General features: G+C 32.4%; 1 protein-coding gene across 6 annotated transcripts in view; it reads right to left on the bottom strand.

The window, feature by feature from the left end:
- Positions 1 to 15547, bottom strand: part of LOC125060161 (protein held out wings) — a 70768-nt gene extending 55221 nt beyond the window's left edge. For 3 of the 6 annotated variants that reach the window (XM_047664930.1, XM_047664931.1, XM_047664929.1), the window contains exon 1: positions 15224 to 15545. In XM_047664930.1, the coding sequence (XP_047520886.1) occupies positions 15224 to 15350 (127 nt within the window). In that variant the 5' untranslated portion in view covers positions 15351 to 15545. Of the gene's footprint in view, positions 1 to 15223 lie in introns of all 6 variants that reach the window. The other 3 variants (XM_047664926.1, XM_047664928.1, XM_047664927.1) reach the window with 2 other exon arrangements.
- Positions 15548 to 17003: the final 1456 nt, after the last annotated feature.

Raw genomic sequence — 17003 nt, 5'->3', positions numbered from 1 at the left:
AACACTCCAGATCTACATCTAGTTTTCTTACAAGCGTCATTTTCGTTTTTAGATTTACATTTAATTTCGTATAAAAAAATTTACTTCTGAGCGTGGAATAGACCGCTGCGTCCGTATCACAAGTCGATTTTATTCGGTTTAAGGCCGGTAATGAATCACGGCTTTTTATCATCGCAGGTTTTGTTATCGAAGCAACGATCTTGATTGTTCAAATAACTGAATTTCATTATGCAGCTAGGAGAACGCACCATCTCAAGATTGTGCAGTTTATTTCTTTATATAGCAATGATCTAAAATAAGTTTTGATTCAGTGCTAAACGAACACGAAAGTACTGTTAATTACATATTTGCTCATGTAAGTAGAAATAATTAAATTAACACATGATGTCGCGTCGTGGGCGAGCCAATAGGTTATTGTAGGAAGGAGATGAAGATACGATAAATAGGAAGAGAGAGGGAGATAGTTATCCGACTAGCTAATGACAAATTGCTAACTTCATTCCGATGAGTCACATATTTTGGTCTAGAATAAGATGTATCTTTAGTGTTGCTAGCATACAAGTTTATTCAAAAAATATAAGTATATATTTATTTTAAATTTGAACTTTAAATTAATGGAATAAGATAAATTATAGCCTCAACAATAAACACGTTTCTAAGTTTACTTAAAATATGTTTGCACCAGCGACAGTTTTGACTATTTGTTTTATTTTAATTTTAAGACAAGGTCGCTAGATACAATTAAATAAATAAATGTTAATAGAATAATGCACCAAGATTATATTTTCCACTTACTATAAGATATTTAGTACCGAATGGAATTAAATTAGATAATATAAGTATAAAATATATAAATAAATAAAATATATAATGATATTTCTCCCTGCATTAATAAAAAACACAATAAGTTTCTACACAGCGTGGTAACAGCTACATTAATTAAAAGATCTTTCCATTAATATATATATATATATATATATATATATATATGTATGTACTTGGTTAGCGAAGCACCACTCACGCGAGCAATACATATAATAAATAGAATTTCTGTTAAGGTAGACCTATTTGTTCGTACACTGGCTGAGTTCACAAGAGTTGCTTCCTAAATTATTAGTTATAAGATTTAGGTATATAAATATATTTTTTTAAATGTTTTTTTATCTAGGTTAATTGGTGTGGGTATAAATATTGTGTCGTTCTATCGAATAAGTAATTACTGTAAAGATAGAATAATGATATGAAATAAATAAATAAAAAAAAAAAAATGTACTAGTATTAGAAACCAAATGGTATGCGAGGTCTGCGAAGCCTCAGGAAAATGGTAACCAATGACGTAATGTCTAAAAACAATTACAAAGTAAGCCTTCATGTCAAAGTAACATATTAAGTTGCACGTAGGCATGAATGAATCGGTAAACATTGGTTCACCAAATTGCCTAATGCGAAATGAATGGGACACTATACACTTCCACAGAACATAGAACCATTCAAAATTGCAATCCTGTCAAAATTTATGGAAAATACACTTAATTAGATTAAAAATATCATAATTGTTTTAGAATGTAATTTGTATTACTTAATTATTCTCCTTGGTTGTAGAAATAGTTTCAATTATCTGAAGTGAATTGAAAAGAATACTAGTCGCCTACAAAGTTGTCAATGGTAAAATTATGGACAAAATAAAATATGCTTATTTAGATTGCTTACATGAACAATATAATTTTATCTAATCTCAGTGTTTGCACCAAATTACAATGTTTATGAATGTTTTATTTAGTGAGTATTTACTTCTAAACTATGAGATTATGAGTTAAGTTTTAATTTATTCCTAATCCTCTTCTATCCTTAATTAGTTTCTTAGACTTAGTTTAAGCGCAAATAGCAGCATAATTTTGGCAGATGTCAAAGTTAAATCGCAGCTATGACGTGCCTTTGAATAATATTATAGTAGTTGCTTAGATTGTAGAAATATTTAATATTATTGTGTAACTCCTAGAATCAATTTTTTAAAGAGACATTCCCATTATTGTACTCAGTGCGTCTTGAGTGTGTAAGGCTATCTCAACTGTGGTGAGGTAAACTCTGGCACCAATACCGGCGCCGCTGCATCCCACACATGTTTTGCAACAGAGGCACTTTCAACATTTAACTGTTTGGTTACCTATTAGTAACGTTTGGTTTGATCATTGAATTCGAATAGGTTATGAAAATCGTATCCTAAAATCGAGGCTTAAATTGATTTCTGATTGATCGTTATAACTGTAATGATCAGCATTTAACTGAGTGTGTGAACCAAATAAAGGTTGTATATTTTAAATTGTTAAAGTGATATTTTATAATAATTTTTAATGCCTCTTCAATAATTACGCTGAGCATGAATTATTGGAAATCGAACTAGGAACTCCGGGTTATACGCTTAACCACTAAACACTATCTCTCATTTCAGTTTAAGAATAAGTTTATTTTTGGTAATTTTTTTGAAAAATCCATATAAAAAAGTTTCTTATACTTTCTTGCATACAAAGATTATTTAAAATAACATTCTTATAAATAAAACTATGCCTATTAGCTGCTGCGTGAGTGCCATGTTTTTGTCACCGAATACTTTTTATCTCGTAGAGAAAGTTGAAAAACTAGACGTATCACATTTATAATCGGACTGTTTTGATTTTCACAAGCCGGAAGTGTAGCGAAAGAAAGCTCGACACGGGTGAGGTCGTTGACATATTTATTTTTAAGTCACCATTAATTACCCGAGAGTATGGCATGATCGAATGCTCTCTGGAACGTTTTTAAAATAGGAATTTTAATGGGGTATTAAGTTGTAATGAATTTATTTTTATAATTTTTACAGGTTTACAGACTTCAAAAGCACGTGGAGCTTTCTAGTTTCTAGACAATGTAATACGCGTTAGGCGTTTTTAAATCAAATTCTATCTTATTTCTAGTTGACAGGACATGAGACATCCATACTTAGCGCTAGTATCGACTGTGAATCTGTACCATAAGCGTACAGATTTAGGAGACCGACTTATTCTATACAAAGATTATGTTCTAGAGCAGATCGTGGCGTCAGCGTGCGTCTCTCATCCCTGTTGTAGGTTCAAACCCCGGCTGTGCACTAATTGACACATCGTGAGCAAATCGACTTCCCTTAGACTTAAAAAGTCGACTGTGTTAGGCACAGAAGGCTGATCGCCTACCTGTCTATTACAAAAGGAAATGATCACGAAACATATACAAATCTGAAGCCAGGACCTAAAATGTTGTAGAGCCTTTTATTTTACAATGATTGTGTATGAAGTTCGAATAATGATATTGTACGTGTACTTATATTCAATTTATTCATGTATATATAACCACTTGTGTCAATATTAAAAGTCCTATAAAAAATTCAACATAATTGTTCGATACAAAAATAACAAGAAGTATTTAGCATAATAACAAGATCTAGCACCGATTAGCATAATCTATGATTAAAAATAAATCATTAATATTCGCGTAAACATAACAGGTTATATGCGCAGGAGTGTATCGCGTGAAGGCCAAATAGCACAATGCACAATAATCAAGCAATTTCTATTAATGACACTGTTATAAATTAACTAGTGAAATAGGTCATAAGCTGTCAATACATTTTATGTTATTCTGAAGTACGAACGAATCACGAATGGGGACCAATCAATGGGCTTGGAAAGTAAAATATAAAACGACGCGACGTCAGCGCTTCACAGTATCTCGAATACGCGTTGACATGCGACAAGGTATTGCGTTCATTTGACCAATCACAGTGCAACGTTGCGTCTTGCGTTTAACCAATCACAATCAAACGAAACCTTTTCAGTACTAAAACAATTTGACAGGTAAATTTTTGTATTAGGTTTATACGGCTATTTTATTTATTATGGAAAGCAGATAAATTGTCTATGAGTAACAGGACTTTTTTTTGAACCATTACAATTTGACCGTTTAAGCGTTATTTTTTGAGATAAATACTACTCTTTGGAAGAAAATAATGACAATGATTTGTAGGCAAAACTAAAATAACGTGGATAGTTTACGTACAATTTTGTGGAAGGATTTTAAGTTTTTTTGGTTCTCTCAAAAATGTATTTGTTTAAGAAATGTAAGTTTTAATATAGATTTGTACTCGACACAATATCTACTATAAATGGGACTCTTTCGCTTAACAATAATTCTAGATATAAAAAATTTCTAAGCTTGGGCAAATACTTAAGCTAAAGTAAAGGTTCGGTTGGTACCGGGGTCTGTATGTAAGGTGTTATCCGACCTATATTAAAAAAATAGGTAAAAAAACTTTTTAAGTTAAACGGTTTTATGTTAAACATACATTGCAATGTTTAAGATAAATGTACTAAAAACCAAAAAATAATAAAATAGATACAGTCGTGGGAATTATAAACATATGCATAGACTAGACTAAAATAAAACCATGGGGCACGTCAATTGTCTACAAATTATCGACTTAATGTGCGATAAAAGAATCGTTTAATTCGTCATTAAAATAGGCAGTTGGCCCGCAGACGGTCAGGAAATTACTTACTATTTTCTTGCTCATGGAAATTCCAATAGTTATACACTCCATGTAAATAAAAGAGTTGTTTCAACTAGTTTATCGTTGGACATTCACACTGCTGGCTGGAAGGAATCGTTTCACTGCTCGTAGTTTGTCTTTAATCGACAAAACATAATATGATAAAAGTACTACTCGCTCACCACTATGAAACCCTAAAACTCGCCTATAATCGAGCTTGCTAGCTTGTTTCCACATTTTAGCCCTACTTATCACACGTCCATCGTTGTCGGTTGAACAACTGCCTAATTATAGTGTAACATTACAAAACAAACATTTTAATCAACGATTGTAGACAATTGACGTGCCCTACGGTTTTATTTTAGTCTAGTCTATGCATATGTTTATAATTCCCACGACTGTATCTATTTTATTATTTTTTGGTTTTTAGTACATTTATCTTAAACATTGCAATGTATGTTTAACATAAAACCGTTTAACTTAAAAAGTTTTTTTACCTATTTTTATTTTCTAGTTTTTAGTTTTTATTTCGCATTCTGTTTAATTCATTTAGTGCTTCATTATTGCAAGGTTCCTTGCCCGTTAGTTTATATAAATAAATCAATTCTATAATATATATTTAATTAATAAAATAGATACAGTTTTTAATATAATGTTATATATATATAATATTTATTTATTTTTATTTTATTTATTTAGTTTATTGTATTGTCACCAAAATCCAAAGTGTATACAAAATTTCAGATTAATCGGTTGACAGGAAGAGGGTGAAATTTGAATTACTAAATTTGACCCAAGAATAAATAAAACAAACGGGGTGAGCTAAATAAAACCGTTTAAAAAAAACGTGTGTGTACTTATGTACACGCGTTAGAAGTTATACTTCTTTGGCGTAACAAGTTAAAAATATTTTCAAAAATGTATTCTACGTTTGTAGAAAAAACTACACTAACAATAGAAAAAATATACATTATACGTTTTATTATAACGCATTATCTAGTTAAATAAAGTTTATTTAAATAACACAAAAAACTAAAATGTTGTCAGGGTGACTGAGTGCACGTAAAATTTTACTCTCATCATTTTCCTAACGCGCCAAAAGAAGTATAACTTCAAAAATATATAGATAGATGTTGCTAGCGTATGTTCACTCATTAGAGTAAAGCGTTGTGTTTATATCGTACTAAAAACAAAAAACAGTTTAACAAAACTGCATCGCGATCTTGAAAAGAACATTATTTCTATTGTATGGCAACACAATGCTTTAAGTACTTACATGTAACTTAACCCATGTCACACGAAGGTTGCAGACGAAAAATTATCTCTATGTACCAACACGAATTTAAACATTTTCGGAGATTTCCATTGTTCTATTTAGGTCAAACACTGTTTATATCAGAAATACCAATGCACGGCTTTATTTAAACTAAATTCTTGACATTAAGGACCTATCCGGTCGCCAAACTCCAAAAATGTACATAGTTTCTTTCCATTTTTTGACATCGTTTCTTAAAGTAGGGCGAATGGAAATAATATATGGTGGAGTTGAGTGGTTTATGTATCCATTTTGAAAGATATACCATTTTAAAGATACGATTTAAATAACTTGGCTCGATAGAAAAAAAATCCAAACATAGCCAATTTTTGACACTTTGAATTCATTTTATGACGAAAATGTAAATTTCAAAATCATGTTCTATATATATATAGAACGTGATTTTGAAATTTACACGATATATTTTATCACAAGCCAAGTAATCCATTTCAGATTTTTTTTTTTATATAAAATTACATTAATTTAATGTTTTATATATATAACTAAGTAATTGTTATTACGGGTCGGCGCGCCTCTGTGCTCCCTTGTGGTGGCCTTAAGGCGATTGAAGACGTAGAATTCGTTTTTGAATTCTTACAACTACAATGGGGCTTAGTCTTCAGCGTGCGTCCCTGAGGTTCGAACACCAATGCACCAATGGACTTCCATGTGCGCATGTAACAGCTCGTACAGTGTAGGAAAACGTCCTTAGACCAAAAGAAGTCGACGGCGTGTGTCAGGCATAGAAGGCTGATGACTTACTTGTCTATTAGAAATTATCATGAAACATAGACAAATCTGATCCCTAAAAAGTTGTAGCGCCTTTTAATAAAAAAGCTTTAGAGTTTAAACTTTCAATACAATACCCAAACTTCAAGTGGGCTACTTAAGCGATTATTATAGAAAGGTGAACGATGAGAAAAATGTACATACAAAATCTTAGTTTTGATTTTTAAAATATTTTCATTAGCTTAAACTGATCTACTGCAGATACTCTTTGTCCAGATGGGTTATGCAATTATATAAAAAAATTAAAAAATAAATTAGTGGCGCTACAACCTCTTTAGGTCTTGGCCTCAGATTTCTGAATCTGTTTCATCATCATTTTTAAATCTAAAATGCAAGTAGGTGATCAGCCTCCAGTGCCTGAAACTCGCCGTCGACTTTTTGAGTCTAAGACATGTCGGTGTCCTCACGATGTTTTCCTTCACAACACAGCCGGGAATCTAACCTAAGACCTCAGGCATGAGAGTCGCACGCTGAAACCACTAGGCCAACACTGCTCTTATGCAATTATATATATGTAGTAATAAATACATAATTATTTTGGTATGTTTATCAGATATCTCGATGAATTAACTGGATTGATTATTCGACTCCGGTCTTACTGTAATATTTACATAAACGCCTTGAAATTAAGACGCAAATATTGGAACGGTTGTGTCATTTCAACGACATTTCATTTCATTTAAACATAATTATGACCCAAATACCGCTTAAACAAAAGTTATGACTTCCCAAATACCAATTTTATGATTTATAAAACTATAAATAAGTCATGCGAGCTTAAGAAAGTTGGTGGAGAGGATTGGGAGGAAAATGCTCAAAACAGAGAGAGATGGAGTCAATTGGAGGAGGCCTATACTCAATAAGAGGTCCTTGAAAAAACCGAATATATATATGATGTATGTATATATATGATGTATGTATATATATGATGTATGTATATATATGTAAGTATTTTATGTGTGTGTGTATATTTTGTAACTTTTTGTAAATTTTATTTTGTAAATTTTTCAAGGAATAAATGAGGCTTAATTATTATTATTAAATAAGTCATGATCGTAAAAAAAATTCGGATTTGAAAAAAAATCCAAAATCCACTTTTTATCATATGTGGATACTACATTGACTAAATATTACGGCTACATTAAAAAAATTCCCATGTGTTTTAAATTTCAAATTAATCAGTCGGTAAAGTGACGGATGCGATAGAAACATGTGATTGACAACTGTGTAATTTAATGTTTTATTTTTTATTTTTTATTTTGTTGCAAACCAAACCCTTTTGTTTGCTTGTATGGCAATTTTCATAATCACAGAATATAAACTAAAATAATTATGACAAAAACTAACACGATTATATTATTTTGAAATGGCTGCCCTGTAAAGTTAACTATTTGTCAGATCCGTCACTATTCTACGACTATGACGTTAATTGTTAATTACTTATTCAAACAACGATGTTATAAAACCCTTCTATACAATTTTAACTGCAATGATTACTAAGATATAGAAATTATGTACGTTGTTAAGTACATTAACTGTACATTGTCATACTAGACGTTATTTTCAGCTTTAAAGGTTTTTTTTATTATTTAAAAAAAAAACTTTAAAGCGGAAAATAAAGTTTGCTAAAATAATCTTTGTCACGGTTTCTTTATGTCCTTCTTGCCAACCTCGGGACGTCCGCTGAACGCACCCATGATTGCTTGCGATGCAGATAAAGAGAACTTCCGTTGCTTTTCATCCGCCGACTTGAGCCGGGACTTGTTCTTTTTTTAAATATTTAAAAAAAGAACATGTAATATTACTGCGTATGATCTAGGTGAATGTTTGAGTTTTGTCTCATATTTTCTTTGTGTTTTCATCTTTATATCAATTAATATAGATAATGGACTTATTACTTTTGAGTTTTGTAATTAATTAGCTTTAATTATAACGTGATTATGTTTTAAGTAAAATAACAATTACATATAGTTTTGTAGTCCCTAAGTAATTATAATTAGTATTAATAATAATAATATAATAATATTATTGGACAATTCACACCAATAGACCTAGTCCCATGCTAAGCTGGTGAAGCTTGTGTTATGGGTACTAGGCAACGGATATACATACATATTATAGATAGATAGACATATCAATACATATTTAAACACCCAAGACCTAAGCACAACACTGAATGCTCATCACATCGATGTCTTGTCTCAGCCGGGGATCGAACCCGGGACCCATGGATTCTGGACTAGACCAATAAGCCGTCTAAAAAAGTATTACAGCCAAGGTCCTTAAATGCGAGATAAAATAACCTTTAAAGAATACCAGATGGTGAATTCGTTGCTAAACCATTGGCATAAAAAGCCCGGGAATTAATAAGTCAAGATGAAATCTAAATAAAAAAGTCAATTTGGAGAACAATGGACGGTAAAAGCTGTGTAGGTGACCAAATATTACGGCACCTAAGTGCGTAAACGCAGTCTCTGCGTAGGCCCTGTCACACCCACTAGACTGGTTTTTGTCGTTCTGAAGTCGGTTTTCATTTCAAAGTTCTGCCCACGCGACCCTTCCGTACATTCTTTGGGCGTTCAAGTACGACTGGCAATCAACTTTCGTTTACATTACTAAGATTTTTGCATTCAATTTAGGCTTTACAAATAAATCTCTTCTAAATTAGGAGGCGGTTGTGCCCATAACTTCGGCAATGTATAGCCGTTTAGATTTGTCCTTGATCGAAATACTATACATATTTCTTAGAATCATTCTAGAGCTATCTAGGTGACCCATTCAAGTCACAGTTCTGGCGCCGAAACTTATATTGTATGCATTTTCTTGCGTGGACTTTGATCCAAGAAATCGATCTCGTTAAAAATGTTCACGTCGTAGATTTACCACTGATATACAACTACTTGGCTTCGTGGGAACGGACGAAGAATTGTTGCCTGAACCAGTTTTCTATGATACAGCAGCCTTATCGAGGTCGAGATGATAATGAATCGCTAGAAAATATTCTTCTTAGCTGTATAGCTTGCATGACAAAATAAATAATTGCTTTGGGTGCAAAAACTCGAATCAAAACATACATTAAACTGAATGCATGTTTTTATTATGAAATATCAGATTTAATCTAGATCAAGGATCACAAACAGTCGACTGACTAAAGCCGCTATATGTTTTAAATATAAGTGTGAACAAAGTTAATTTCATTATTTGATATTATTTGTTAAAAATTAAGAAGTATACTTTTTTTATTTACGATCCTATATGAATTTTGTTAAAAAAAGGGTGCGTGTACTTATGTACGTGCGTAAGAAGTTAATACTTCTTTGGCATTATTAAAAATAGTTTTTGATTGCATGCAAATAATTAATTACAATTAAATAATCAAAGACTGGAAAAGGAGTCATTATGGTCAATAAAGTTCAGTTTACATTTGAAAAATTAAATAAATAAATATTTATTATTATTCTCTTACATTAAGTGTAAAATAAATTCTATTATTATTCGAATGTTGTTTTTAAATTATGTCCAATTCCGTGGGCAACTTCATTCTGTTAATTTTGTGTCACGGTGCGCGCGCATCGTAAAATTTCACTCTCATCAATTTTTCATAACGCGCCTAATGAAGTATAACTTCAAAAATTACTGTGTCAAAGACCAAAGACCAACATCAGATTCAAAGAGATCAAAACAATAATTTTAATTCATAATTAGTTATTACTAATCTACCCACATATTACGTGTTGAAAAACGACTGGAACAGCCTTGGCTTCCACACCTCCACGCTGCCCACGACTACCCTCATTTGGTCATCGTTGTGGGCGCTAACATCTAACAAAACAACCTTATAATAAACCAGCAAAGTTGCTTTACGCCAGGGTTAGGCGCCTACACACGATAATTATAATCATTGAGCCTGATTTAATTTTAAACAGCAAGTTACACAATACTTATCAATACTTAGCTTTGAAATAGTGAAGTAATCTTTGCTGATGAACATGTAAAAGGCTATTAAACTCCGTTCGTTATCAGTGCTTAATCTGTAGCCAAGTGCGTGTAACGATAAAAATTATCAGTAAATCTGGTATGCTCACTTTTGCTAATATCAAGTATATTGTCCATTGATGTATTATCTAAATTGGACAATCTATGTCATATTTTATCATGTAAACTGTTTTGAATGATTGATTTGTGTTTACATTGTTCGGAGATTGTTATTTTACGACAGTTATTGTATTTGTATCAACCTATCGACACATAGAGTATAAACAAATATGCATAAATATGTAACGCTGTTCTAGATTTTCAATTGTTTAATTACTTAAAAAACATTTTACTTAGTTTACGTTACTTTGTTACGTTTTACTTAGTTCTTATAATGTAACTACGAAAATACCCAACATCTTGAACAAGAACCAATCATTCTTTCGCCGCCATTTAACATTTTAAGTTGTATTGATACATTATTTAAATCAATAATCCACGGAATCTTTTTGAATTTTTAAACACTATAAAGCTTCCTGACACCAGTCCTTTTAACCAAACAAGACCTTGCTTAGTTTGCGCTTATCATAATTTAAATTGAATAATTGCTTTTGTTTTGGGTAGTCTAAATCGAGCATGGCTTTATAACACTATGCTTTCATTGAATAGCACGTATCAAACCATGGTGTACAGCTAGTTTGTGATTCAACGAAAAAATTTCCTTCCCTCTTATTTATCCATTCCGTGGATACTCCATAATACACCGCAACCGGAGCAGACGGTTTTACATTTGGCAAAGTTTCAAAATATGACCACAGTAAATGAATATCTATAGTGTTTTGTATATTAATATAACTTATTTACTAAACATAACATACAAATACATTCAAGACGTTATTGTTCGTAAAATAATTGTGAAAAGGATCAAGATTTTATTATTAAATATTTGAATATTAATAATTTGTATGTGTGTCAAAAAATGGCTCGTTTCTAAAGGTCATAAGTGTTAATAGAGCGAGTTCTTTCTTATTCATAATTTGTGTTTAAAACATTACCAAATCCAAAGTTTATGAGAAATAACCATCCGTTAAAATACTAAAATGTGACGCGTATTTTGTTCCTCTTTATATTATTTTTTATTTCTTCATTTGCTTAATAACAATAATCAAATTACAATTATGCGCATGCTTACAAATAATTCCGATATATTAATATATTAATCAAGATTATAAAAGCATAATTTCGCAAGGAGCCTATGAGTCAACCATATCACGAACTTATCAAAAGACTCGAAGCCTTTTTAAGGCAAATGTTAAACAACTCGTGTTATGTAAATGACAAGTATTCTTGCATGCCCAGGCAAATTTAACGCAATTACAATAAAATGTGAGACTCATAAAGGCGATGTTACGAAATTTTTATTGTTTTCACCCATCGCGTAGGCGTCACGTTCTGGTGCATTTAATCACCAAGTATGCAATAATTTTGGAAATATCGATTTTTTTGCAAGACTTGAAAAAAATGGTCACGAAAATAAAACAATGATAAACTTACTTGTTATTAACTATGTAAGGATTAACCACTTTTGAATGAAAGTCATTATATTCATGTCATAATAAAAAATCTGTGGCGATACAACTTTGTTAAGTCTGGGCTGATTTCTGTATGCTGTGCCTGACACACGCCTTTTTGGGTCTAAGGCAAGCCGGTTTCCTCACGATGTTTTCCATCATCGTTAGAGCAAATGTTAAATGAGCACATAGAAAGAAAGTCCATTGGTGCACAGCCGGGGATCGGGATGAGAGTCGTACACTAGGCTCCAAATTCCTTTTACTACCTAAACATCGTGTTTTTGATATTACACATGGAAGTCGCAAATGAAAACGAAAAACTCAAAGTAAATCACAAAGCTAAGAAAGTGACTGCCTCACTCATGCGCATTCCATAGATAAGAACAAAATGGTGGAAGTTTTCTAACATTAACTCTACCCTCAGTAACACAGTCAAAGAAGAAAGAAGTCCAAATACATTTAGGCCCAATATAGATCATGACGCAATTTTAAACGTAATGAATATTAAACGCTTTACAATATAAATAGCTGACTATTTGTACCATTGAAACATGCGTACAAAATGATTTTAGCTTCGTGCTACTGGCATGTTTCACAAGTGGCTTATTTAAATACGAGTAAATATAACAAGTGTGAGAGCAGCTCGCGACATTATATCAATTTTATGACATCATTATGGCTAAACAGTCTGAAACTATTCAGAACACTCGGGTAATAACAAATATTTTGCTAAAACTGTGTACTTTGGCAGTCCCAGCGAACATACTTTATTTAGAACAAGAATACCAGGTTCTCTAACATTAAATAAAGCCTTTTAGTTCATGAGGCAAAATGGCTCCTTATTGAAACATCTTTATCTCCTAAATAACTATTGAATATTTTATCCTAATTATTCTGAAAACACTTAGCAAATAGATCAATTTAGTAGAAAATTATTGATTAATTAGAATTTAATTACAACCCATTTAAAATATCTGGGGATAATGCGATCGTGTTCTAAAAGGTACTTAATACTTTAAAGAGTCATAGACAAGTTTTTGACTCTGACAAAATCCAATGTCAATGAAGCCTTATTTCAATCTATAAAAACGTTACATATATAGAAAACTAGTCGATTGTAAAGCAAGAAACATTCACAGGCCTTCAGTCCCAAAGTAGTGTGAATTGTTACGATATTATGACATGTTCTATGGAGGTGTCAACTGTCAAGCCTTACTGGTGAGACGTGACTTGACTGCATGATTTTAGAATGGCAAGTGCGTCAATACTGATTGGGATTACAGTAGATTTACTGAGTACATTAAAATTTAGCTTCGGGTAGCATATAAATAATATCTCTAAATATAAAAACTTAAAATATATAAGACTAGCAGACCGGCCAAGCGTTGATGTGGCTAAGGTTTTTGTTATATTACATAGTATCATAGGGACCACTATGCTTTTTTGATGGTTATGCCATTAAATAATTGTAGCTTATGTGAAACGTTGGTACTTTCAACACAGCGCCATCTTTTAGAAGTGTAACTATCAAATAATAAACAAATATTTTGCAATAAAATAATGAATTTTAAAATTGAGATGTAAGCTATCATATCCTTTAAGTTAGATCACCGCACACGGTTTGCAAATTTGATTGAACTCGGTTCAGTAGTTTAGGAGTCCATAGCGGACAAACAACGTAATTTATATATATTAAGATTAGTTATTATTTTGCGCACACGTGAAAGGAGATTTAGTTTATCAACATTTAAATTTCACTGGCGAATTGTCAAGCAAGAAATACAGTTTTATAAAAAAACAGTATTTCTTCAGTTTTTTATTCTGTAGCTTTACTAGGCAGAACTAGCTATTGTAAGGTTTAGTCCGACATTCAATGGCATATGCTTATTACAATTGTCATTTTGTGTTAGGCAATGATGATCATTTAAATAATTCCAAGTTAATTCAGCTATTAGCGGTAATCACGTGTTTTTCCATCAATGGAACCTTGTAACAATAGACATAATAATGAGACTTATCAGAGAATGAATAATTGCATTTCTTTATTTAAAAAAAAACAATAGTTTTAATAATTTCAACGAAAATACCAGTTGGAAAAAAACTTTATTCTAAATAGGAATAGACAAAATATGTCTACATATTATGAAGTATGATTTATGTTCACATATTAAATGTTGTTTAAATTATACAATATCAGCCAGTTACATAAAAAATTACTAACATTAAAATCATAGTAATTTATTTATTATGATATTATGTATCTTACCTGTAAACCTAACAACGACTATATATATTATACGTAAGCTATAACTACTGTTTTCCTTATCAACGGGTGTTTAAATACATGTAATGATAACAATGTTACTCGCAAACTTCCTCAATATTACTAAATTATTGAAAACGAAACTCAAACTAGAATTCTATTTTCAAAGTCTTAACAAGAACTGTCGGTAACTACAAATCAGTCGGCGGTGTTAGAAATCCACCGCGCGATTCCAACCAGTAATAAATCGAATACCGAGGTGATAGCGGTCAAAAGTGTGCGCCTGAGTTGCGTACAAATCTCGTATGGCTGAAAACGGCGCCTACGGTACCTACGCGATGTGGCGACATTCCATTAACTTACGCGGAATGTACCTCGGCCCTACGAACAGGTTATCCCCACAGGACATGCGATCCTTCTCTTTACGCGCCCTCATTTCGAGACATTCACTACTAATTAGAATCAAATAAACATTTCATAACTAAACCGATAAGTTGAATGTTTCAACATCAACGCCGTCTGACCGCAACTTATTCAGAGACGTTCTGCTTTACTTCACTCTTTGAGACGAGGATCGCATTACAAAATTCACTGGACCATAACTCGGCGGAGCGAAGACAAAAATAAACTTAATATCATGTGCATTTCATTTATCGACCGGGTGACTAAATCACACCGTACTAGATTCAACATGTTTTGGGAGGTCATTAACTCATTAGCTCCGCGGTTTGTTATCTATGATCAAGACTTACCTTCATCTAAAAGTCGCTCCATGTGCATGAAAACATTCGGGAACGCAGCGAGTTGCTTCCTGTCTTTGAGCAACTGAGCCAAGTAGTCCGCTATACTTTGCGTTGATGGATTGGTATTATCACACATTTTGAATACTATTCAGAAAACTAGACACGTTGAATGTTTCTTTTATCACCGTCAATACGTTATTGTACTTTAGTAGTAGATTAGTGTTATTTTGTGAAATGCTATGTTAGAAAAGTTAACTTCACTACCACACACATCGACGTTTTGATCACCACTAAATGACGATTGACGGAGTTAACCGAAGTGAAGTTGTGGGTGAATATAGCTGCGCCTGCGCTGTTGTTGAATACTTTTTTTGTGCGCGTGCGGCTTCTATCTACAGCGTAGGCGTATAAATAACATATAGTGGTCTCGCTCTCTCCCGCACGGTTCGCGACCCCTCTCGCTCTGGCACGTTATGATGACTGCATATGTGCGCCATCTAGTTAACCTAGTTTCAACTACATTAACCGGTCATAAAACAAATGACTAATAAAATCTGTGACTTTAGCCTGCGGTACCTTGTTTACAGTATTTCATTATAAATGATGAAAAAATTATGAAATACGACATCGTTAGTAATGTATAACTTACATTATATTAATACAATACATATAAATTTCATATAAATTTTTATAATTATACAAACTAGATTTATTTGTAATCAAGAAAATATTGTGAGTTCTTTGGCTACCTGTTTTATACAATGTTTGTACTGCATCAGTACGTGGTCAGCGGATTACACTAATTAGCAAACGATTGATTGGCCTTGCCTTGAATCAAAGGTCTGTCGAACCAGGACTTATTAGATGCTTCCCACACTCAATACTTAATATCGAGTTTCCTTTTTAAATGATTTGATAGATAAGTATGGATAAGGAGGTAAAAGATTTCTAAGATTAGGTCAGTTTAAGTTTAGTTTTGTAAATATTAGTGCTTGAAAAATAATTGAATAACAATAGTCACACATTAATCTCTAATTGTAGGTTATTCAAGTTGCAACCTCAGATTCGAAATGTTATTCCCACTTATCTAGTTCCCTGATTTAAGAACAAGAAAATGCCTTGAAATAGACTCAACCCACTCTTAGTGTGGGTACTTTTACTAGCTTTTGTTTTAAGAGGATTCATATCATTTGTTTAAACGACCAGAAGGGGGTAAAACCAGCCAGTACTCCGTGAGCTTATTGAGGCTTATGGAAACACACACATTGCTTGTATAGAATTCATGAAACATCGTAAATTGTATGTATGTCTCGATTGAAAAGAATTACTTATCTAGGTTCACAGGGCAATGAGTACGCATTTACAGAACGTGTGGTATACAATGAAAAGTGAAAGAAAGTCAAATACACCTTTAAAACACAGCCCTTTAACTTTAGTACTCACCTCTTTTCATTAAAGCGTAAACAGAATCACAAAAAGAGACGAAATGGTACTTTAGACAAAAAAGTGCAATTAGATTTAGTTGAAAAACTCCCATATTTTAATTAAGTTATTATTAAAACCAGTGGCGCTACAACCTTCTAGGTCTAGGCATTAGATTTCTGTATCCGTTTCATGATCATTAATTTTTCTTAATAGACTTAATAGAAAGTGTTAATAAATAAAATATTTTCCCTCACCGTTTGAGCGAATGTTAAATGGACACATATAAAGAAAGTCGATTGGTGCACAGCCGGGGATCGAACCTAGGACCTCAGGGATGAGAGTCACACGCTGAATCCGCTAGGCC

This window comes from Pieris napi, chromosome 21, assembly GCF_905475465.1.
Source record: "Pieris napi chromosome 21, ilPieNapi1.2, whole genome shotgun sequence".
NCBI lineage: Eukaryota > Metazoa > Arthropoda > Insecta > Lepidoptera > Pieridae > Pieris > Pieris napi.
This window is presented reverse-complemented; position numbering and strand designations above follow the sequence as displayed.